This window comes from Sceloporus occidentalis, unplaced genomic scaffold (assembly GCF_023333645.1).
Source record: "Sceloporus occidentalis isolate IW3139 unplaced genomic scaffold, rSceOcc1.0.p SCAF_6, whole genome shotgun sequence".
Taxonomy (NCBI): domain Eukaryota; kingdom Metazoa; phylum Chordata; class Lepidosauria; order Squamata; family Phrynosomatidae; genus Sceloporus; species Sceloporus occidentalis.
This window is the reverse complement of record NW_028316986.1, coordinates 39,154,410-39,178,949: the sequence shown is the minus strand read 5'-3', so window position 1 is coordinate 39,178,949 and position 24,540 is coordinate 39,154,410. Positions and strand designations below refer to the sequence as shown.

General features: G+C 41.7%; 2 protein-coding genes across 9 annotated transcripts in view; both read left to right on the top strand.

The window, feature by feature from the left end:
- Nucleotides 1-17: 17 nt before the first annotated feature.
- On the top strand, nt 18-21,229 carry BPNT1 (3'(2'), 5'-bisphosphate nucleotidase 1). 2 transcript variants are annotated; one of them, XM_089529340.1, is made up of 10 exons: nt 18-517; nt 3,015-3,043; nt 6,101-6,225; nt 8,639-8,743; nt 9,720-9,827; nt 12,213-12,261; nt 14,752-14,843; nt 15,183-15,380; nt 18,347-18,452; nt 19,624-21,229. In XM_089529340.1, exons 3-10 carry the CDS (start codon nt 6,106-6,108, stop codon nt 19,770-19,772), a joined length of 927 nt encoding a protein of 308 aa, XP_089385466.1. In that variant the 5' UTR covers nt 18-517; nt 3,015-3,043; nt 6,101-6,105; the 3' UTR covers nt 19,773-21,229. The 2 variants fall into 2 exon arrangements, with proteins under 2 accessions (XP_089385466.1, XP_089385465.1); XM_089529339.1 differs by lacking the exon at nt 3,015-3,043 and having other exon boundaries at nt 19-517.
- Nucleotides 21,230-23,128: 1,899 nt separating this feature from the next.
- Nucleotides 23,129-24,540, top strand: part of EPRS1 (glutamyl-prolyl-tRNA synthetase 1) — a 55,866-nt gene continuing 54,454 nt past the window's right edge. For 3 of the 7 annotated variants that reach the window (XM_089529334.1, XM_089529332.1, XM_089529333.1), the window contains exon 1: nt 23,130-23,300. In XM_089529334.1, coding sequence (XP_089385460.1) covers nt 23,258-23,300 — 43 coding nt within the window. In that variant the 5' untranslated portion in view covers nt 23,130-23,257. Of the gene's footprint in view, nt 23,301-24,540 lie in introns of all 7 variants that reach the window. The other 4 variants (XM_089529331.1, XM_089529336.1, XM_089529337.1 and 1 more) reach the window with 4 other exon arrangements.

Sequence of the window (24,540 nt, the reverse complement as noted above, 5' to 3'; positions counted from 1 at the left end):
GCCCTCTAGCGCTTGGTCCAAAAACACACTGCAGAAATAACAAGACTCTTTTTTGAGACCGCTTTAACTGCCCTGTCTCAGTGCTAGGGAATCCTGGGAACTGTCGTTTTATGAGGCATTTTAGGCTGGGTTCTGGTGCCACGATAAACTACAATTCCCAGGATTCCCTAGCCACTGAGCCAGGGCAGTTAAACAGGTCTCGAACTGGATTGTTTCTGCAGTGTGTCTCACAATATCTCACAAAACTGTCTCACAAAACTACAGAAAACTACAAAAACTACAATACAAAACTACACTTCCCAGAATTCCACAGCCTTGAGCCATGGCAGTTCAAAGCAGTGTGGAACCTAGTGGTTGTTGTGAGGTCATAGAAGAGAGGGTTTTAAAAGGCTTTAGGACCCAGAAAGTGATGGTAAAAAGAGGCGGAGATTGCAAGAAAGGGAGAGGAAGTCAAGGCGGGAGAGTATAGTCCTCTACTAGTCCTCTGGCTTTTGGAGAGCTGCTCTTGCAAACCCAGGTAGGCTCTCTTCTCATGCTTCCCCAGTCCTTCCCAGTTTGCTTCCCAGTGCAACCAGTGTGGTGCATTGGTTTGAGCAGCACTGAACTGTATGACTCTGGAGCCCAGGGTTCGAATCCCAGCTCAGCCATGGAAACCCACTGGGAGACCTGGGGCAAGTCACACTCTCTCAGCCTCAGGGGAAAGCAAAGGATGGCAAACCTCCTCCCATGATAGGTTCTCGCCTTAGGAGAGGATTTGAAGGCACAACAACAAAGATACATCTTGTAGCACTTTTGAGACTCACTGAAAGGAAAAAATTGGCAGCATGAGCTTTCCTAGGCTTTAGTCTACTTCCTCAGATGCATTTGAAAGTAGACTGAAGTCTGGGAAAGCTCATGCTGTCAATTTATTTCTTTCGGTGAGTCTCAAAGGTGCTACAAGATCTCTCTACATACTGATGATTCTACAGAGTAACACAGCTATATCTTTGAATTCATCAACAACTAAGGTGTCCCTTATTTGAGGACTCAAGATAAGGAGGCTGGTAAGTGCCCCTTGTTGTTGTGTGCCTTCATGGCCATCCTAAGAGGAACCTATCCTGGGGCTTTCTTGGCAAGATTTGATGAGAGGTGGCTTGCCATTGCCTTTCCCTGAGGCTGAGAGAGTGTGACTTGTTCAAGGTCCTCCAGTGGGTTTATGTGGCCCAGCCAGGATTTGAACCCTGGTCTCTAGAGTTGTAGCCCAACACTCAAACCAGTATACTATGGTGTCTCTCAAGTGTCTCTTGATGCACACATTTCCATCTTTATGAAGGGCCCATATCCCAAAATACAGGATTTTTTGGGGAGAGGAGAATCATCCCATTCAGTCTCTATCAAAGGAAAAGCTTTCCAGCGCTCAAATACATGATAGCCCTTACAGGAAAGTGTCTTTTACTATAAGGGCTATCCTTTGTTTGGGGGCTGGAAAGCTTTTGGTTGAGACTGAGGGGGATAACCCTCCCCACAGAAATCCTGTATCTTGGGGTGTGGGGTTCTTCATAAAGACAGAAATATGTGCATCATGCAGTTTATGAACTGAGGACCATATAAGTTTACAAAGGCATGCATGGCTAGGTTAACTGCAACCACTACTTTCATCCGATCTTTAGGTAGAACACAAATTACTGTAGTTAACACCAGTTGAGTGTCCCTTATCCAAAATATATAGGACTAGGAGTGTTTTGGACTTTGGGGTTTTTCTGATTTTGGAACATTTGCATATGTTGTGGTGTGCCTTCGAGTCATTTCCGACTTATGGTGACCTTAAGGTGAACCTATTATGAAGTTTTCTTGGCAAGAGTTTTTCAGAGGACTTGCCATTAAATAATGAAATATCTTGGAGGTGGGACCCAAGTGTAAGCATGAAATTCATTTATACGTCATTTATACTTTATACACATAGCCTGAGGGTAATTTTTATATGCGATGTTTTAAAATATTTTTGTGCATGAAACAAAGTTTGTGTACACTGAACCACCAGAAATCAAAGGGGTCCCTGCCTTAGCCACCCACATGGACAATTCTGGAATCCAGGATTTTGGATTTTGGAATTCTTGATAAAGGAGACTCAACCTGCAGCTGCTTTTTGGTTATCATCCCTGCTTGTCAAGAATTTCAATTGTCTCTTACTGCTGTTTTGAAAACCTGGGAACACTACTTTACAGACAGGTATAAGTAATACACACACACACACACAGGTTCAATATGTTATACGTTATATGTAGGGCAAGAACATATGCTATATGTTATATGTAAGGCTAGAACAGAGAGGTTTTTGTCCTCAGTTTGGGAGAGAGACATCTGAAACTGCTGGGCAGAAGAAATTCTGTACGTTTTTTTGATTGTGGCTCTTGATTTCTACAAAGGTCTCCGTATTGACATGTTTAATTAGCCTTCCAATGCTTATTTTTTGCTGTCAATTGAAGACCTACCTCTTTACCTAATTTTTTTCTTAATAGTTAACACAATCACCCTTGTTTTTCAATGAATGGCTTGTATTGCTATTATTTTTGCAATGCTCACTTCAAGCTACATTTATTGTACTCTTTTATAGTGAATACCTGGAGATTTTACGAGTAAAGATGAAATGATATATAAAATATAAATGCTGGGGATTATATTATTATTAAACAAACAAGCTTCATTTATATACCTCTTCATACCAACTAAGCAGTGTCTAAGCGGTTTACAACTGTAAGCTAATTTCCCCCCATCAATCTGGGTACTCATTTTAGTGACCTTGGAAGGATGCAAGCCTGAGTCAAGCTTGAGCCCTTTTGCTGGTCTTGAACTCGCAACCTTATGGTTTTGAGTGAGTGGCTGCAGTACAGGCATTTAACCACTGCACCACCATCATCATCATCATTATTGTCTGGATGATGCTTTCTAATATCATAATCATAATGACACTGTAATATTCTGAATGCGCTGATGTAGTCTATTGTGGAATAATAACTACTCCTTTTGTGTTATAGATATTTGTACCTTAGAATCTCCAAATCAGGTGAGGAAATTGTAGTTCTTCTGGACCATAGCTTCCATCATTCCTAACCACTGAGGCTGCCGGCTCTAATAATCAATGCTGGAGTCCAAAAAATATCTGGACGGTCTCTTCAGTTCTGCTCTGCTGTAGCTACTGCTGGATCAAGGCCAGATTCTAGGTCTATTTTTCTGGGCCTTCATCATATTTTTATAGGCCTGGCTTTACCAAATGTAAAATAACCCTTTCTTGTTTGTTAGAGCTGTGTATCTGTTCTGGGCACAAGTGAGAAATGGTCTGGGTCTTCTGTCACTGCAACCTCTCCTACTCTAAATTATCAAAAATAAAATAAAATAAAATATTTTTAAATATTTGAATTAGAGGAAGCAAATCCTTCTCCATTTTTCACCTCCCTGATTGTACAATTGGACCTCCATATAGACAGATTCTTTATCCATGGATTCAAGAGTGCATGGCTTGAAAATATTTAAAAAATATATAAATCACAAAAAACAAACCCTGGTTTTGTCATTTTATCTAAGGCACTCAGTTTTACTTTCCCTTATATTTAATGGGACTTTAACATCCACGGACTTTAGTATCCACAGGGGGTCCTGAAACCAAACTCTAGCTGTATATGGTAAAAACAAGCCTAAGCCTATATGCATCTGCAGAGTAAGCACCAGTGAACTGAACATGACTTTATTTCTGAGTACACAAGTTCAGGATTACATTGCAAACTATAATGTCGCCTTCAAAATACTTACCCTTAGAATAAAAATAATAATGACTGCAGACTCTTTTTGAATCTATGACTACAATTTTTACAACCCACAACAGATAGTTGGATAGAATATGTACTCTTCTAGTTGACATAAGATTCCTGTAGAGCTGTCAGGTGATAAGTGAGTCCACTTTTATGTGGTTAGAGTGCTGGATTGGCAATTTCGGAGACCTAAATTCTAGTCCTTAGTGAAACATGAAGCTCCTTGTGGGCTGGCCATTCTCTTCCAACCTGACCTACCTCAGAAGGTTGTTGCCATGAGAATTAAAGAAAGGGGGAACAGCCATTTGTGACACCTCTTGACCTTACTGGAGAACAGGGAGAATGTAAATGTAATAAAATATTGTGACTAGGGCAAAGTTCTGTGTATATTGCTAATAAAATAGCATAGGGTTTTCTTTCACTGAATCCCAATTCATGGTAACATATGCCTTGTGTGCCATGGTGTTCCCAGAACAGTGCTTCTATTGAATTTAATTTCAAGTTGGTTTTTGTGTTGTCTCCGTAGATTTGTAGTTCTTAGAGCTTCATCCTGAGTAAATAGGTGGGACTACTAGGCTGTGTTTTCAGCATGTACGTGGCACAGTGGATTAGGCTGTTGAAATACCTACCAGAGACTTAGAAGAATTTTCAGGTGCTTAAAAAGATTGTAGTCTCTGATTTTTAGATAACCCATTTTTCTGTAAGCAATTTAGCTTTTTGTGGTTAGGAGGCATAAATGAACACTTTTTATTTATTTTTTTAACAGAAAGAGCGAAGGCAAAGCATTTATATTGTGAACATACTTAACAGATGTATAAAGGTTGTAAAGAAGTTAGCTTGTAATACAAATCTTTAACCAAGCAAAGCGGTTAGTTGCATAAGTAGATCAAAGGTAAATGAATACCTCTTGGGAATAAGGGAGAAAAGCAAACAAATACACCCATGGAAAGCTCCCTTCACAAAACAATTAAACTGGTTTAAGGTTTGCTAACTCTCAGTTTTCCCTTCACTGATCAAGATGAACTGGAATTTTATGGAGTTAGGATTTACCCTTCTCTTTTCCACACTCATTTCACTGCTTTGAAGGATTTATTTCAAAAGCATTCCCAGAAATGGGCCTCCTGGAACACATTGGGAACCCGATGGGAACGCCTGGCGGCGGCGGCGGCATTCCACCGTGCAGTAAACTAGCGTTCTGGCACCCATCGGGTTCCCATCACGTTTTGGGCTCACGCCCGTGAGAATGCATTGGGGAATGTTTTTACCCCAGTGCGGTAATCTTCTTAGATGGGAGTAGTACTGTAAAAGGTGATTCAGGAAGGGAGACAAGATCAGCAGTTGGAAGAGTGGCACCACACAGATGGTGGGTATGTTATGGTGAGCCCTGGGGTGTGGCTGGACAAGGCATCTGGCCCAAGAGGCCTCCAAATGCCACATTTCTGGTAATTCTGGATGGGGATGCTAGGAGTGGAGGTTCCATCCTGGAATGGGAATTGAGGCCCAGCAGATGGGAGCTGAAGTCCAAGAGTGTTTTAGCACAGGCACAGGTTGAACTAAATGACTGTTGGTAACCCTTCAAACTCAACAGTTCTATCTGTCTGAAGAAGGCACTAGGTTGGGGAAAGCTTGTGTAAACTACTGTCATTAATTATCATGAAACTCAGTCTTTTGAGAACTTAGGTCCTGTACACACTGCCAGGAAATGGTGTTCTGGCAGCGATAGTAGGGCTCAGGAGCGTGCACTAACCGCATACTCCTGAGCCCTATGACATGCGGGTGGTGCCGTTATTGAGCGGCACTGCCCACATGGGGAGTGTATAGATGATGTGTGGGCATCTGAGCACCCACATGTCTCTTAAAGGAAGCAGCATCATAGGGCAGCATTGCAACCCTTATGACGTCGCAAAAAAGAAGCCGCTCTAGGCGGCTTCTTTTTGCTGTGCAGCGTTACCCCATGGTTTGGTTGCTGCGGAAACGCTGTGCAGCAAAGAAGGGTGGCATTTTAACTCCAGTGTGTACCGGGCCTTAGAGAGTAAATCATCTTTCTCTCTGGACATAGGAATTTCGGAACCCGAATGTTATTGAACAAACTGGAAGTATTCACAACCTGTCATTTGACTTCAACAGTGCACAGCTTTTCCACATGTAGGCTATGGTGCTAAAAATATGTCCATTCATGACACAGTGGACTCCTCCCTCCTTTCATTTTTTCACTTAATGTTATTGTGTTCAGCTTATAACCTATTTGTTTCAAGAGATGATGATCATGCAACTCAGAAGAATGTTCTCTTTTTCTTTTTTGTCTTTCTGTGCAGTAAGAATGGCTTCCAGTCCAAGTGTACTTATGCGCCTTGTGGCCTCAGCTTATTCCATAGCTAATAAAGCAGGAGTAATTGTCAGAAAAGTGATGGCTGGAGGAGATCTGGACATAGTAGAGAAGGTAACCTTCAGTGTGCTCCTGTATATCTCTAATTCAGTCAGTGATGTCACCAGGGTTGGTGTCAGCTGGTGTGGTAACTCTTGGTGTCACCGCTCATTGACCTTCTCCCATCCCACACCATACAGAATCTTTAGTAATATTTTTGTACTCTCACAAATTGTAATTCCCACGTATCACTGAATATAATGGCAATAGTTGTGACATAAACAACTAGAAAAATTAAAATTGCATTTTTAAATTACAATGTCATACATGCAGCCTAAATGTACATAGTTTCATGTGGTTAAAGTAAAAGGTTGGTGAGATGAGATGTTTTAAAATAAAATTTTAAAAGAATAATTGTTTTTAAACAATTAAAGTTTTAAATTTCAAATTTTATTCTTTTTTTTTAAAAAAAAAACCCAGAGCCTCTCCTTTCTCCTCCCACTGAGCCTCGCCCTGAGAGGCCACTCATGTGACCTCTTCCACTACACTCTAGCATTTTAAAGGGTCCCTTCATGGGAGAAAGGCAGCATAGAAAATGAAATGAAATATAGTCGCCCCACGCTATCTGTGGATGTTCAAGTCCCATTGAACCCAGTGGCAGCACGTGCATGCAGCCATGCTGCCACTGGTGACAATGGAACTGGAGTCTTCTTCCTTCCTTCTTTCCTTCCTTCCTTTCTCCCCTCCCCCTCCAAAGCTTCTGCCCTGGGCTTCACTTTGGGGGTGGAGGCAGGAGCCCTGTTGGCTGGAGGGAGCCAGGGCTGAGTCTTGGAGCCTGGCAGTTCTGTCCTGGGTGTTGGGCCTGGGGGACGGGGGGCTCTGAGACCCAAGCTCTGGCCCCGGCTCCCTCTGACCGACAGGGCTTCAGCCTCCACCTCTGAACTGCCCTCAAAGCCAAGCCCGGGGCAGAAGCCTTGGCAGAGAAGGGAAGGAAGGAAAGAGGACTTCAGTCTCACCGTCCTCAATGGCAGCACAGCTATGTGCATGCACTGTCATTGGGGAAAGCGCAGGTTTGCTGTCCACAGATGCACAAATCTGGAGATGGCAAGTCTTTGGATACCAAGGTCCCACTGTAAATAAATAATAAAATAGATGGATGCAGGTGAATGCCACAGCCCGTTGCTGCCAAAACACAGGTGGTTGGGGAGCAGTGGTGTCACCTCTCCTTAGGGTGTCACCTGGTGCAGCCAAACCCTTGCACTCCTCTAGTTCAGTGACATCTATTCCAAGGTGAGGGTGTATACGATTGCAGTCTGTGTCGATTAAAGGCAGCATAATATATGCTGTGCAGTCCTGTATATAATGGGGTAGGAAAAGTTTGGCCCCCAGGCTGTTTTTTGTGGCTCACAAGCTTTCCAGGTTCCTCAGAGCAAATAAAAAAACGGGGGGGGGGGGTAGTAAATTGACTCTCCTGAGAGCTTCTAACTATTGATTCTTATAAATAAGGTCCAAAAGACACTGCAGAAATAACCCAGTTTGAGACTGCTTTAACTACCCCAGTTTAGTGCTAGGGAATCCTGGGAACTGTAGTTTATTGTGGCACCGGTACTCTCCCAAAAGGCTCAATGTCTCACAAAACAACAGTTCCCAGAATTCCCTAGCACTGAGCCAAGACAGTTACAGCAGTCCCAAACTGAATTATTTCTGCAGTGTTTTTTGAACCTAAGTTTCAGGGCCTACTCTAATTTTGGAATAACCAACAGGATTCCAGCTCTTGTCTCTTAGCACTTCTGAATGCTGGGATATTTGTCATAGACCTGAAGTTTAATGTTCATTTTCTCTTACTTCTCCAACAAATATGCCATAGCATAAAACCTTTTGAAAAAAATGGATGTTAGAAAACGCAGTTGGTACAGAGTCATGGCTAAAGGAAGCACTGTGTTCAAAAGTCCAAAAATGAGTAATTTATTCCACACTTGGGATGCTTTTATGTAATTATAGACTTTTAAACCTTTGCTAGATATTTCCTAGTAATGTGACACACGTAACCACCATCCCATGCTAAAACTCTCCAAGAAAAAAGCAGCATCAGAACATAATAATCTTATCTGGGCTTCTAATTAAACATTCCAAGACCATACAGTCAGCCCTTCTTATACATGGATTTCTTATACACAGATTCAAGCATCCACGGTTTGAAAATGTTAAAAAAAAGTATCAATTCCAAACAGCAAACCTTGATTTTCCATTTTTTATAAGGGACACCATTTTGCTATGTCATTATATTAAATGGGACTTGAGCATCCACAGATTTTGTTATCCACAGGGGATCTTGGAACCAAATCCCAGCATATATCAAGGGTCCACTGTAAAAATCTTTATGTGGATGTTAGTATCTTTTCACTGGCATCAAGAAGGAAGAGGTCATTCCCTCCTGAAGCATATTGTTGTTTTGATGGTCAAGTGATTGGATTTTTCCTCCTAACAGTGTGGAGCTAATGACCTGCAGACAAAAGCTGACCGACTGGTCCAGATGAGCATCTGTTCCTCTTTGGCACGGAAGTTTCCTAAGGTGACAATAATTGGAGAGGAGGTGAGAACTCTGAAATCTTGCAGTACACTCTTTGTACATCCTTTGTGCCTGCTTGGCTTACTACTGTATGCTATATCTCTGGCTCCATTACTGTTTGAAAACCCTAGGGGATTTATTCATCATTTGAATCCAGGTTACCTACGGCATCATCTTCACCTATATAATCTGCCCTGTACACCCTGGTCCTCTGGGGGATATTTACTAGGCTGATGATTACCTGGGGACATTTTTTCAGCTGCCCCCAGATTTTGGAATGACCTTTGGAAGATTTGTCGGTGATTAAAACAACAGTAAAGGCCAGTCTCTTCAGGGAGGTCTATCCAGATTATTTTTAAATAACAAATTTTATTGATTTAAATGTGTATTGATTTTATATGATCTTTTAACTGATGTTGTAAGTTTAATCTGTTATTGTTCCCTGCCTATATTCATAGGGAGTGGTGGGTAAGAAATAATAATAAGTAGTAATAGTAGCAGCACTAATAGTAATAATAATTCCTTTAAATAGATATATGTGTATAAATAAATAAATAAAATATTATCAAAACGGTTCCCATGATCTTGCTCCTTGATGTCAAACATATTGTTGAAATAGTGTTGCAGTCCAACACTGAGAGACAGAAGTTGCTGACCTCTGCAGTGAAGGGAAGAGGAACCAATTTCAGATGCAATGATGCAAAAGAATATTGTCTATCTGGTATTTGAGCACCCCTAAATAGGGGATCAAACAAAACTCTGAGTAGAAAACAGCACAGTCTGGCTACCATGAATGAGATGCCTCTTACCTCATATTCTCTCGTCAGAGAAGAGCCTTATTGAAGTCTAAAAAGTAAATTGAATAACAACCAGTGGCCCTTACTTTGAGGTGAACAATACACTTGTCATCAAACAGCAAAAACTTGTAGACTTTTCTTGCTCTTGCTGTGACCAGGTAAGTCTCTGTTTCCATAACTATTCATATCATTTTTTAAACCAGGATCTTCCTTCTGAAAAAGTAGATGAAGAGTTACTCGAGGATGGCCAATGTGAAGAAATACTAAAGAAAGCCTGCCCACAGCAGTATGCTGCCATCAAAGAGGAAGAGGTACTGCAAATGAGATATGTGTGATAAGCGAATGTGGAAGGTGGGGTGTGGATTGATGTTTGTGATGTTAGGCCTGATACAGACTGCTGCTTTACGGTGGCCTGGGGCCGAAATCAGGGCTCGGGAGTGTGGAGTGTCTGCACGTTCCCAAGCCCTACCACACCGTCCGGGCACCATCATGGTTCGCCCCCGTCCACACGGGGGCCGCCATGATGACGCAGGCGCGCAGCCACATCCAAATGAGGCGCCACCATCCGTGCGTCATCATTGCATGTGAGGGTGCTAATGGGAGCGGGTTGTTTTTAGGGCTGCCAGAGGCTGCGGCCTTTCTGTGGGGGAGCCCCTTTCTCCCTGTCTGTTGAGCCCATTAGTCTTTTGCTGGGCTTGCCGAAGAGAAGTGGCTCCCAATCTTCTGTGTTTCGCACCTCACCAATGAGTCTAGCATGAATCCCACCATGACTGAAACAAAAAGCTCACTTTTTCTGAGGACATTTGTATCATTACAGGTTTTCAGTTAACATATTTATTGTGTATGATATATAGGGGACTTAGGGACATGAAATGGGGGAGAAATACAAGCAAGCAAAAAGAATGATTCCATTCATGCTGTTTGGTGGACTTTCAGAACAGATTGGTGATGAAGTGACAAGCATGAAGTTCTCTTAGTGCACAGGAAGGGACAATTTAAATCTTTGTATGTTCTGAAATGTGGAGGAGGAAAGAGTGAATAGAAAGCCAGCGTACATATGTATCTGTACATTGGCAATGGTGCCCCTGGGGGCAAAAATTTTATCCTCCCCTGCCCTAGAGGGTTCACCCTTACTGAACAGTGATCTAGTAGTAAGTGTAATCTAAAAAGTCTAGATAGTTTTATTTGTTTTTCTGGGATGCTTTGAAGAACCAATAAGGACAATACTGGAGAAGAGTGTAAAAGTGTGTATCTTCATGGGCCAACACTCTTATTGAGTATTCTCCCTCTCTTGATGGACAGGAATATGGAGTGTCACCTGTTTCCCTTCTCAGCCTGGCAGAGAAGAAAAGTAATAGTTGATTTGTCATTGAACAGGTTGTGCTGTGTATTTATTTAGACTCCAGACTGAATTGTCTCTTTAGGCCTGGGGCGGGGGATTCAAATGTATTGCTTCAAAATATGGGAAAGCATCTATTTGCATTTTGGGCCTTGCAAGGGAATTATATTGAGTGGCAAACTAGACTTTTGCTCCAAGATCCCTCTTTGGTGGCATCACTGAGACTGTTAAACATGCAGGATTGAATTCTTTAATTACAGGAGTTAGCATGGCAAGAGAAATCCACAAATTGTCTTCCTACTGAGTAGTCTGCATCTGTTTGTGCTCAGTACCAACCGCTTTGTACCACAGTTTGCGGAAGAAGCAGGAATATCTGTCATTAGGGTTGTGAGAAAAGGATAAATTGTGAGATGCTCCTAATGCTTCCTGTTCCTGTCTTAACTAACTACAACTCAGATGAGAGCTTCCTAGATGGGAGGTGTGGAATTATGTGTCTTTTTCAGCAGAGGGAGCCAGTGAACAGGCAGCTGGCTTTATCAACCACTCCTGTCCTGACTGTATGAATAGATACAATTATAGTTGAAAGAGAACAAGAGTACCTATAATTATTTCTACAAGTCACCTGCTTTGTGCTAATATATCTTAGCAATCAGCTGGCTAGTTAAATGACTAAGTATTAAGAGCCCCATTCAGAATGTATACTTACTTTCCTTCACATAGAAATCCTTTGGCAAATCAGCCCCATTTCTACCCCTCAGTGCCCCCCCTCCCCCCAGTAGTTACAGCATTTTATCTGCTGGGTTTCAAGCATCTTCCATGCACATAGGGCAGAATTCTCCCTGACATCTTGCTTCTCACTGTTTACCTACACTAGAAATTTGTTTCCTTCCTTTTCCCCCTTTGATGGCGGATTCTGGAAGTTGCAGGCCTAAAATACCCTTTCCTAGCTCTGTGTGCATTGTTCCTCCTAATCTCATTCCTCCCCCCTCCCACCTTTTGGAAGGCCACTCTAGCTGCTATGCTCTTATGGTTCCTATCTCAGCAAGATGCTTGAGAGAGAAATTACAGAGCAGAACAGCTACACTGATGAAAGACTCAGTGGCCAGTCTTTCTGTCACTCAGGAAGGATAGTAGGGGCCATATTCCTGAAGACCAAGGGCCACCTCAAACTTACATTTTCCTGGGCTGTTGAAGTGTATGAGAAAAAGATAACTGAGGTTGGATACAGTGAGAATGAACTTTGGAGATGGCTAGCAATTGCCTAAGTTACACAGGTGATTCTTTTCTAGGTAATGGACCGCTTTGAGAATCTGCATCTCCTACTGAAACACTTTGTTGATTTTCTTTCCTTTCAAAGCTTGTTGTATGGGTCGACCCTCTGGATGGAACCAAAGAATATACTGAAGGTTTGACAATTTCTCCTTGTTTTAATGAATACAATGCCAAAGCCATATGAGTTAGTCAGATTTTTTTTTTAAAAAAAATATTGTATTAAACTCACCCAGGACAATTGGACAGGTAGAGGTCATGGTCACCTTGAAATTTAGCTCAGTAGTACAATAGAAATTGTGCTGCAAAATAAAGCAGTTGGATGACTCAGTCATTCTTTGATAAATGACTAAGGTTTCTCTTTACCTTAGGTCCACCTTTACCTTAGTCAAAGCAGAAAAGCAAGTGATTTTTTCTTCTGGAAGCTCTCTGTATAAAGCAGAACCCATTTTACTTTAAAGTCTTATGTGTACAATTGACTGGAACCACTTTATTTATATTCCATTTTGCCTTTAAGAAGCTCCAAGCTATGTACATGGTTCTCTCTCCGCCCTGAACCTCTACGACAACCAAATGAGGTGGGTTGGGTAGATGGACCATAACTTCTGCAATGCGCTCTACATGGGGCAACCCTTGTACCATACTCAGAAGCTGCAATTGGTGCAGAATATGGCAGCAAGATTGGTCACTGGTACTTCCAGGACCAGTCATATAACACCGGTCCTTAAAGACCTTCATTGGCTGCCTATTCGCTTCCGGGCGCAATACAAGGTATTGGTTATTACCTATAAAGCCCTAAATGGCTTGGGCCCAGGGTACTTGGAGGACCGCCTCTCTCCATACAATCCGCCCCGCACACTTAGGTCTGCCGGGAAGCAATTACTAAGAGTCCCAGAAGCGAGATATTCCATCACTAATCAGAGGGCCTTCTCCATCTCGGCCCCTAGACTCTGGAACTCGCTTCCCGGCGAGCTTCGCTCGGCCACCTCACTGGACCAATTTAAAAAGGGGTTAAAAACACACCTGTTCCAGCAGGCATACCCCTAATGCCCCCGAAGTACTCCCCTCTCCCCTCTCAGCAGCACTGTAATACTAGCTGGTGTTATTTGTACTGTGTATTTGTGATTTTATCTTGATGTTTTATTGTGTATAATGCTGTTGTTATATTTTTAACATGTTGTTACCCGCCTTGATCACTGGAAAGGCGGGCTACAAATAAAATTTTATATTATTTTATATTATTATAACTGGCCCAAGGACCAGTGAGCTTTCTGAACTGAATTTGGGGTTCCACCATCTTCATTTTGAGGCTCTAGTTTAGGCTTCCCTAAGCTGGTGCCCTCTAGAGTTGGACTGTAATTCCTATTATTCACAGCTACCGTGGTCATTGGCCCTGCTGACTGGGAACAAATGAAGCTGCAGAACAATGAAGATGGAGGGCACCAAATTCTGAGAGGCTGCTCTAATCATTATAGCATCCTGCCTACTCCTTGTTTCTTGCAAACTGCTGTCAAAGCAGAAAGGTAGCTGCAAGGGGAACTTTTTTGAGCTACAGTCCTACCACTGTGGTTACCTCTGAAGGAGGCACTATGGAAGCTAGAGGAACAATCGGGGTTGTTTCATTGCCCAGAAGTCGTCTCTAGCCTCCAGTCTGGAAGCTAGCAAGTGTACTATAAGGGGATAGGCATTGGATTTGGAAGGAGGTTGTTAAGGTTGTAATTGTCACTTAGTCCACGGATGGGAATTGTTTGACCCTCCAGATATTGTTGAACTGGTACTCCTAGTGGCCCTACATAGCACAGTAAATGGTGATAACCCATCATCACTCAACCCACTCTGGTAGCTGCTGGGAGGACACTTAAGAATAAGAAACATTGTCAAATATTCTGTATATTAGAATAGGTTAAAGGAACAATTGGTATCATGGGCTTGGTTCATCTATATCTTGGCATCACACTGCTGAGCTGTCTTAAATCTCTAGCCAGTTTCTGAGAGATTGGATTTCTGAAAAGTTTTGGTGGGAAAAATTGAAACTGTCTTTCAAAATAATAATGGAAGCACTTTACTTATTTAGAGTTGACCACCTTTATATATTTTATAGGATATAGGAGAACATAGGCCAGGGATGGGGGGTACCCTAATAGAAACTGCAGGCCAGAACATCTAGTGTCAAAAGATTCTCCAGCTCTGATGCAGCAAACTGAATTAAAAAGAATTGGTGCTTTGGGTATTGTGTTTAATTAGAAAACAGCAATAGTATTTTGTGCCTGAAGGTCCTCAAGAATTATTAATTTGAAGGCACATGATGTAGGCTTGCTAAAATAGGTGTGGGTCCGTTCAGCATCTGGATGGGGGTGGAATGGCATGTGAATACTTTGTCCACTGGCTTGGATTACACCATAAAAGAAAGGCAGGGTACGAATGTTCTAAAATAAATAAAAATATAGATTCTGTGTTTCTATGATACTATATAATGTTCAAGATTTGTAAGTCTAAGTTCAAGTACTCTTAAATGAACAGCTATGGATCACATGGGAAACCAGCATACAGATGTATGTGTGATTAATTGTGCTTTATCTTCTATAGCCTTCCTTCCTTTGACTACAACTGTTCTTTATCTTTTTCAGGACTTCTAGACCATGTTACAGTTCTTATCGGAATTGCTTATGAAGGAAAAGCTATTGCAGGAGTCATTAACCAACCCTATTATAATTATGAGGTAATTTTATGAAAAGTAATAATTGTCCACCTACTTTGGAGACTTTTTTTTTACCATAGCTGTACCATTAAAAAACTGGTCACTCCAGATATCACATGATACAGTGCCTTCCAGTAATTAAGCTCAGTAACATGTCATAAGAAAAAAAGAAATTGAGATAGTAGAGAAAGACAGCAAAGAAAGAGACTAAAGTAAAGTGATGCTGTTAAAAACACATATTTTTCTTTGGCCATGTAACTAATATTTCTAGCTATCCTCCTTAACTCTTTCCTCCCCACTTTTAAAACCACACTGAAAGGTATATCTACCATACCAGGCATGTTTATACCTTTTCTGCAGGCAGGAGCAAATGCGGTCCTAGGCAGGACAATCTGGGGTATCCTGGGATTGGGTGCCTTTGGATTTCAGCTGAAAGAAGTGCCAGCTGGGAAGCATATAATCACCACTACACGATCACACAGCAGCAAGCTAGTAAACGACTGCATTAGTGCAATGAACCCTGACAGCGTGGTAAGAGTTGGAGGTGCAGGAAATAAGGTATGGAGAAGATCTCATGTTAATTTTATGAAACCATAGGTTCCTTTTATAAAGATTAAACTTGATGGCCAGTGTCTCAGGGCGTCTTTTCCAGGAGATTAAAACGTAGGTGCTAATTAGCTTACTTGCTGTTCACCGCTATGATCTTTGGAATAGCGGTATATAAATAAAACAAATTATTATTATTATTATAGGTTACATCTACTTCCATTGTATAATGGGGGAAATGTTGTGAATTGATGTGACTCTTGATGGGAATTTAAAACACAGAGAGCATATAGACCTGTGATAGGTAACTGCATGAGAGGAGGGCAGTTTTTGCCCCCACATGCTCACCAGGCTGCAAGATATGTTTCTGGCAAACTGGAAGTGATGTTATGTTACATCCAGTTTCATTTTCAAATGAAGGTCAGCCATTTTTCTATGGGAGTTGTGGGAGATTAGTCAAACCATTGCAGTTTAAGAGCATTTTGTAGTGGTTTAGGGCTGTTTTAGAGTGATTGTTTACCCCTCCCCCATGTCATTATTCTTATATTTATTTTGGTTTAGAGAATTTTGTGAGTATCCCCGAGGGCTCGGAGGATCACCAAAATGGGACTATGAATATGCATTTGGCCTTTGGGCTTCACTTTTCCCAGACCTGCTTTAGAAGCATATCTGTATACATTGACTGATACTGCCACTATCAGTGTTTGTTAGCAGTCTCTGAGAAGAGATGGAAAAGGGTCATTTGAAGAATAGTTGCAGGGTGCCCTCTCAGCAGGGTTGTTTTAGTTTTCTTTACCATATGAGTCAGATCAAGCCTGCCAGGATTTTAGTTTCCTTTATCATATGAGTCAAATCAAGCCTGCCAGGATTTTCTTCATATCAAGTGAAGTAATATATTCCATGTTGCTCAGATTGATGATGTTACATATGATTTGAATTCTAGCTAAAACTGTTAGCATGTACAGTATGATTTGTAGAATACTGAGTTCCATGTAAAATGAAGCCCCCAAAAGTAACTTTTCCAAAAAAGATTGAATTGTGCTAATCTCTCCCAATCTTGCCAAATACAGTATATTTGGGAGCTCATGCGAAAATAAAAACCAGTTAGTCTTAACAGTGCTGCCACATTTACTTTCCCCCCTCCCTCCTCCTTCTTCCTTTTTTATGCTGCAAGGTAATACAGCTACTTCTTTGAAAACTAAAGACACCACATTTGGTCAAAATCAGTTTATAAAGATAAAATCTACAGCCAACTTCCCCATCCCCAAACCTGAAATCTGAAGTTTGTCTCAGAAATTTTACTATGTTCTTAATTTTGGTCCCATTAAATAATATACCAAATGTGGTACCCTTATGATCAAGCATGATTTGACCAATATGACACAGACAAACACTTTAAATTATACTACCAATATATTTATGTTCACCATGCAATAATTAAAGTTCCATTATGATAGTTCTCATGAGCTTTGCTTACACAAAAGCCAATTGCAACATATACACCAGAGCAGTGAACACAATAATAAATGGATGTGCATGTGCATGCTCTTCAAGTTGCCTGTTGACTTATGATGAATCCATGAATTGCACTGGGTATTCTTAGGCAAGGAATACTCAGAGGAGGTTTGCCTTTCCTTGCTTTGAAAAAATAGAACCCAGTATTCTGCATACTAAACAAGGCTGATTCTGCTTAACTTCCAAGATCAGATGAGATCTGATGTCTTCATGGTAGTGAGACCCTTCCATATATAAATACTGACTTGTAATGAGAACACACTGATCTGTGTGCAGCCCAGCTCAATGACTTACAAGCAGAATTTGGAAATGTTATTATTTGGACTGCAGCTCTCAGAATCCCCCAGCCAGCATGGGATTCTGAAAAAAGTAACATCACCAAGGCCCGTTACAGATGGGCTAAAAAGTACGCGCAGAGCGTGTACTAGGGTTAAGACGGGGCGGTGCTTCCGCACCACCCTAACCCTAGTGTGCGCTGTGCGCACACAAAATGGTGGCAGCCATTCCATACGGCTGCCGCCATCAATACATGACGACTGCGCCGCCTCCAAATGAGGCGGCACGGTTGTGACGTATTGGGGTCGCGGCAGGGAGCCTAGGGCACCCTTTCCGCAACCCCGGAAGGAGTTCCGTTTTGGAGCTCCTTCCTGGTTTGGTCCGCTGGGCACAGCCTTCAGACGGCTGCGCCAGGGGACCAAAGGAGAAAGGGGCCAAATGGCCCCTTTCTCCTTTTCCCCGCCACCGCGGGGTGTCCTTGGGGCTTGAAGCCCCAAGGACACCCCTTTCCAGGCTGCGGGGAAGGGGCTTTTTGCCACTTCCTCGCAGCCCGGAAAGCGGCAGATCGGGGCTTCAGCGGCTGCCGCTCTGGCCGCTGAAGCCCCGATCCGGCGGGGAAAGGTGTGCCTACAGGCCACCCCAAAGGGGCGGTCTGTAACGCACCCAAATTTGGGCTGTGACTGTAGATATGCCCCATACCTACCCATACCTCTTAAGATCATCATCCAACATTCTCTTCAAGGTTCCCTTTCCAAATTAACTAACACCAATGACCCAAGGGCTTTGGATTGTTGGCTTTTCAGTGCTGACACCCCATTTGTGGAATACTTTCCCTGGAAAAGTTTGCTTGGTAGGTATTGGTCTTTTGGTATCAATTTAAGATATTTTCATTCGTCCAGGGATTTTATTATTTTCTTTCCGTTTTTAGTCCTCTGCACACTTCTAGACTCCAGAATGTGTAGTTTTGATATATTATTAATACTTTCCTCTTATCTGTTATTACAAATTCTACCTTATGGTATTTTATTAATGTTTTATTGATATTTTATAACTTTTTAAAAAATTGCCTAGAGAATTTTGGTTGTTGGTCTGTTCAATGTATGACATAAATATGTAAATACCACAAGATGTGTTTGCTTTTAGTGCATGTGTACCTTGTAACAGAATTTTGAACTTTTTGTTATCAGATCATTCAACTTGTAGAAGGCAAGGCTTCTGCTTATGTATTTGCCAGCCCTGGGTGCAAGAAGTGGGATACATGTGCACCAGAGGCTATATTGCATGCAGTAGGAGGTGAGTTAATTGATGCAGTACATAAAATGAAATAATAAATCGATAAAAAGCTACTTTGCATAAATACTGTGCTTATGCTGCTTTACTTCTGATGACAGAAACAGAAATTTTTGTGTGATAGTGTTTTTAAGGCATTACGTATATGTATTGATTGCATTTATGTGTCTTAAATCCTGTTAATAGGTCCAAACAGAGTAGAACTATTGAATAAATTTGATGTACCTATGTGTTGGTTCACCATTCAGCAATTAATTAAAGAAGTCTATTCTAGTTGGGGCTAACACAATAGAATTCCAACCTACTATCTCTGGCTGTTACCCCACTGCAGAATTAATGCAGTTTGACACTGCTTTAAATGTCATGGCCCCATCCTATGGAATCCTTGGATTTGTAGTTTGTTGTGGCACTAGAGCTCTCTGAAAAGAAGGCTAAATGCAAATCTACAAATCACAAAACTACAAATGTCTGAATTCTATAGCATTGAGTCATAACAGTTAAAGTGGTGTCATACTGCATTAATTCTGCAGTGCCGATGCAGTCTCTGCTAGCTTGCTTTTTTAAATTGGAAAATAGCCTAAAACTGTCTTCCGATTTTAATTTTTCATTGTTTTTATCACGTGCTTCTTAAATAAAAATCATTATAACAGTGTGTATTATATATTACCTGTGCTAGATTTTAAAATTAAAATTTCATTTAGATTTGTTTTTACATGAAAGAATTTCATGTTACTTCTTAATTCTTCAAGTGCAAATTAAGAGGCAAAAGTATATTGAGCAAGCCATTGCAGACATTCAGTTCCTTCCAGCCAAGGAAGAATCGGAAGAGTTGGATGAAGACATGGGGTTTGGTCTCTTTGACTAACTTGCTGGTTTTGTTGTCCTCCAGTTGGTTTGAAAAGCTTAGCTAAATCATTTATATAGTGGAGTGACTCTTAATTTTCCAGTTAGTCCAATATTGCTTTGCCTTGCTGGGGGCTTAAAAAAACAAGCCATTCCTATATGCAAATTTGGTCAGATGAGTTTCCTTGATCCATACTACTCATAATTTTGAATGCTTATGTTCAAATAGGGTTATATTTTGCATGAATTAAAATTTAATTGTTACAATTTGGAAAAGGAGAACCATAATTGTCATGTCTAAATGTATAAATGTATTTTTTTTTCTTTGCAGGCAAGCTTACTGATATTCATGGAAATTTCTTCCACTATAACAAAGAGGTCAAGCACATGAATTCAGGGGGTGTCCTTGCTGCCTTGAAAAACCATGACTATTATGCCTCTCGAGTTCCTGAGACAGTTAAGCAGGCCCTTGTACCCTAAAATACAACAGATGGTTTATTCCACTAGACAAAGAACAATCTTTGACATACCATATTTTTCTTAACTGAAACTGGTAATGATTTATGGAACTGAATCAATGTTGTGCCACAATGTTTCTATTGTGATTTGTTAAAAATTGGTATCAATAGTTTATTTGTTAAGGTGAGAATTAAATTTAGTTTTCGATTGGAATAGAAGAATAATTGAACTAATAGAAATTCTTATAGAATTAATCTTCTGCTCCCATTGTAAACCAAAACCAAAATTTAGGAAGGTCTTTTTTAAATGTTGTCCTTCCTCATTAGTAAGTTTATTATTATGTTATGTACATTCCAGCAGAATAATTGAACCATGCCAATATAACTTTTGGGAAGCATAAAACTTGTAGTTTAACTGTTATTACGTTTAACAGTACATAATGTTTAAGGGGACATCATGCAATGACTGGTATGAGAGTGGGATTCTGCGACTGATGCCACTGTATGTGTGTATGCATCTAGAGGATGTAACGGATGTTGGCTGCAGTGCCACCAGAACAGCCCTATTCTCACATGATGCCTTTTTCACCTGATAACTATATGTAGGCATTTATAGAAGGAATATATAAATTTCAGATTCTAAGCACTGAAAACACACAATTTCCAGACAGGTAGTTGTGTTGATCTGTTCCTACCTAACAAGAAAGCATCTTACAGCACCTTAAAGACTAACAAATTTTATCTGACAGAAACTTTCACGGACAGCACCTCACTTCAATGGATGGCTGGGCTGCCTCATGCCAAAGAAAACTTTTTAGTCTTTAAAGTGCCGCAAGACGCCTTGTCTCTGTAAATCTGAACTGAATAAAATGCAACTGACGATTGTATAATTCCTGGTTCTTAGTGTTATAAACTTGCTACAAGAGCTCTTTGGTCAAGAATACAGTATGTTGTTATGGTCTGATAAAGGCTCCATGCTGCACTGAGAAGCAGTGATGCTCTAAGTGTAACCTAACATCCCCATCTTGTAATTTCCTTACTCATGTGAATGAGTTACAAACAAGATGGGGATGTAGATAATACTTTGCTTGAAAGGAGACTTCCTGTTTAAATCACTTAACTGTTAGATCCACATCACAAAACTATGGTCTGATCCTGGTTTGTCATTCTGGTTGTTAGCCCTTATTTTAAGCCATATTCTTTGAATCAAACATGCACATGAAAGCACTGGCTTGGGGTGAAATCTGTCAAGTTGGTCATTTAAGAGGAGAGTGCCCCAGCATGTCATTCACTGTTGTGCCAACATACTACTATTAAAACAGGTCACTTTGCCAGTCCGCACTGGGATTCTTTGCATGATATGTCACAATGGAACACTTCCTTAAGATCTTCTTATAAGACTGTCATGTCATATTGAAATTATGTAGGTCTTCCTTTGTTCTAAAACAGATCTCTTATAATAAAACAAAACAAGCAAAATGCCTCTCAATTTGTGTGGGCTCCAGGATATAATTTTTGTATATGATTAATTTTTGTTTCTATATGATTTTTGAACATTTAAAAATAATTTTAGAAAATATATTATGCAGTACTTAGTGTATTTTTTTAAAAAAAATAAAACATAAATCAATCTCAATCAATCATTATGTACAACAATACAGGATAAAGCATACCAGTATAAATATAATGCAGGCATACCTTAGTTAATCAAGTAAAAATAAAATGCACAGATATAGGATGGGTGACACCTGGCTGAATGAAACTACGTGTGAAAGGGATCTAGGAGTCCAAGTAGACCACAAGTTGAACATGAGTGAACAGTGTGATGCGGCAGCTAAAAAGGCCAATGCTATTTTAGGCTGCATCAATAGAAGTATAGTGTCTAGATCAAGAGAACAGTGCCACTGTATTCTGCTCTGGTCAGGCCCCCACCTGGAATATTGTGTCCAGTTCTGGGCGCCACAATTCAGAAAGGACATTGAGAAATTGGAGCGTGTCCAAAGGAGGGCGACAAAAATGGTGAAGGGTCTGGAAACCATGCCCTATGAGGAACAACTTAGGGAGCTGGGGATGTTTAGCCTGGAGAAAAGAAGGTTAAGAGGTGATATGATAGCCCTGTTTAAATGTTTGAAAGGATGTCATATTGAAGAGGGAGCAAGCTTGTTTTCTGCTGCTCCAGAGAACAGGACCCGGAACAATGGATGCAATCTACAGGAAAAGAGATTCCACCTGAACATTAGGAGGAACTTCCTGACAGTAAGGGCTGTTCGACAGTGGAATGCACTCCCTCGGAGGGTGATAGAGTCTCCTTCCTTGGAGGTCTTTAAACAGAGGCTGGATGGCCATCTGTCAGGGATGCTTTGATTTGGATTTCCTGCATGGCAGGGGGTTGGACTGGATGGCCCTAGTGGTCTCTTCCAACTCTATGATTCTATGATTCTATGAAGTAGGTGTGTTCCTGGACATTATTACAGTACTTTAAAAGATAATTTGATATCAGGGACAGAAATAACATGCATAGGTTCCTATAATGCAAAAACGAAGAGCAAGTCAACATATTTCAAGACGTTTAAAATCCGGAATTAATAATATGCATGTGTGAAATAGAAGAAACCCTTAAAGTGAACAAAGTGTGGCTACCAGCCCTGAAAGACAGCAAAGTCAAGACCCAGCAAATGCAAATGAAAACCACCCAGAGTGAGTCCCCCCCCCCCAGAGGAGAACAGATCATGAAGTAAATGGACACACTGTAGGCCTTGCCATTCAACAAGAGAACAATACACAGATTAACATGCAAATCACTTCCTCTCAGCCAACAACTTCTTCAAATGCATTTGGAAATAATAATATAGAGATCTTGTAGCACCTTTGAGACTCACTGAGAGAAAAAAGTTGGCAGCATGAGCTTTCCTAGACTGAAGTCTACTTCCTCAGATGCATTTGGATATAATAGTAGTAGTGGTAATAAATATTAATACAATCTCTTCCATGCCAGCATTCTCCAAAGATCTCAGAAACAGCTGCTGGCGACAGGTCAGGAATAAACTCCTAAAACATGGCCTCCTAGCCTGAAGAACCCACAAAGACTACTATTATTATTATTATTATTATTATTATTATTATTATTTCCAAATGCATCTGAGGAAGTAGACTTGAGTCTGGAAAAGCTCATGCTGCCAACTTCTTCCTTCCGCTCTCTGGGCCCACAACAAACTCCAGCTCCCAGAATTCCATAGCAAAGAGCCAGAGGACAAGTTAAAGCGGTGCCAAGCCGGCTTTATTTATCCACTCTGTACAGTGAGAACTAGGCCGTGAGGGAGGCGGCGCTGGGCTTCGTGTGGCAACTAGGCCTGAGGAGGAGGAGGAGGAGGAGGAGGCGCCATTAGGCCACAATCGCAGCAGCATCAGCATCAGCATCAGAGGCAGCAGGGTTTGCCGGGAGAAGGGAGGCCTGAGTCCCGCCTTCTGCCTGCCGTCGTTGTCTCTGCTGCTGCTGCCTCTCCTGCGATGGCGTTGAGCCTGACGGTGAACCCCGGCAACCTCCCCCTCGGTAAGGCTCCCTTGCTCCCCTTCCTTCCTTCCTTCCAGGTGAGAACGGACACCCCCGACCCGTGTCGCCCTGCCTTGCCCCCGGCCCTTCTCCTTTCCCCAGGATCTGCCCAGAGCCAGGCGCCTTGCTGCCATGTTGCATCAGCCGCTGCCCGCCATTCATTGGCCTGACTTTCCCCATTGCAGGCTCCTTCTGCCCAGGAGGCATCGCCAAAGGGCCTCCATTTGGAGCGTGACTAAAGAGCATGGATCTACGTTGACATCAGTGCCTTTAGCTTTTGGGCGGTCATGTCCTCCGTCCTCTTTCCCAATCCCTTTCCCAGGAGGACACGTCCTCCATTTCAGACTGCCTTCTCCAGAATGGATTTCGGAATGTCCTCCATTTGGGGCATGACTGAGAATCATGGATCTTCATTGACATGAGGGGTTTGTTTGGTAATGTCCTCCATTTTCTTTTCCATGCCCCTTTCCAGGACGCGTCCTCCATTTCAGCCTTCTGTCCAGGAGGAATCCCAGCATGTCCTCTGTTTTGAGCATGATGACGAAGCATGGATTTATATTCCTGTGAGTGTTTCTGTGCTTTTCTTTGGTCACATCCTCTATTTATTTTTGGAAAGTCCTCCATTTTGTGATGCCTTGTCCTCCTTTGCTGCGAGGACATCTGCTCACCCTGGTTTTCCTCCTCTGCTGCTGCAGGGCTCTGGGGTGACTTTTCTGAGGAAGGCGATGGGGCAGAAAAGAGCAGGAAGAGGGACCCCACAGCTCTGGAATTATTGTTATCATCATCATCATCATCAATGTTTGTTTATATAGCAACATTGATGTACCTGGCGCTTTCCAACAGAATAAAACATTAATAACCACTTCAGTATAAAATACAATACTAGAATGCAATAGCACAACGCAATACTAAAAACACAATAGTAAAATCCAATAATGAACTGCAGTGCAGAAAGAAAGAAGAGCCATCAGGGTCTGTGAGGCTTTCCGATCTGGACACGTGGCAGATGACAGCTGGAGGCTCTCTGGGAAAGGAGATGCCTCTAGGCTCCAGCATCTGTCCCTTTCTCTCCCCTCCTTCTCGCAGGATTAATGAGCGCCTTTTAATCACTCCCTCCTTTAAGTACAGGTGGCAGAGGGATTAAGAAGGGCAGGGGGGGTTGGGTGGGTCAAGGTGAGCAAAGGAGGACAAGGCACCGCAAAATGTAGGGCGTTCAAGAAAAATGGAAGACATTACAAAG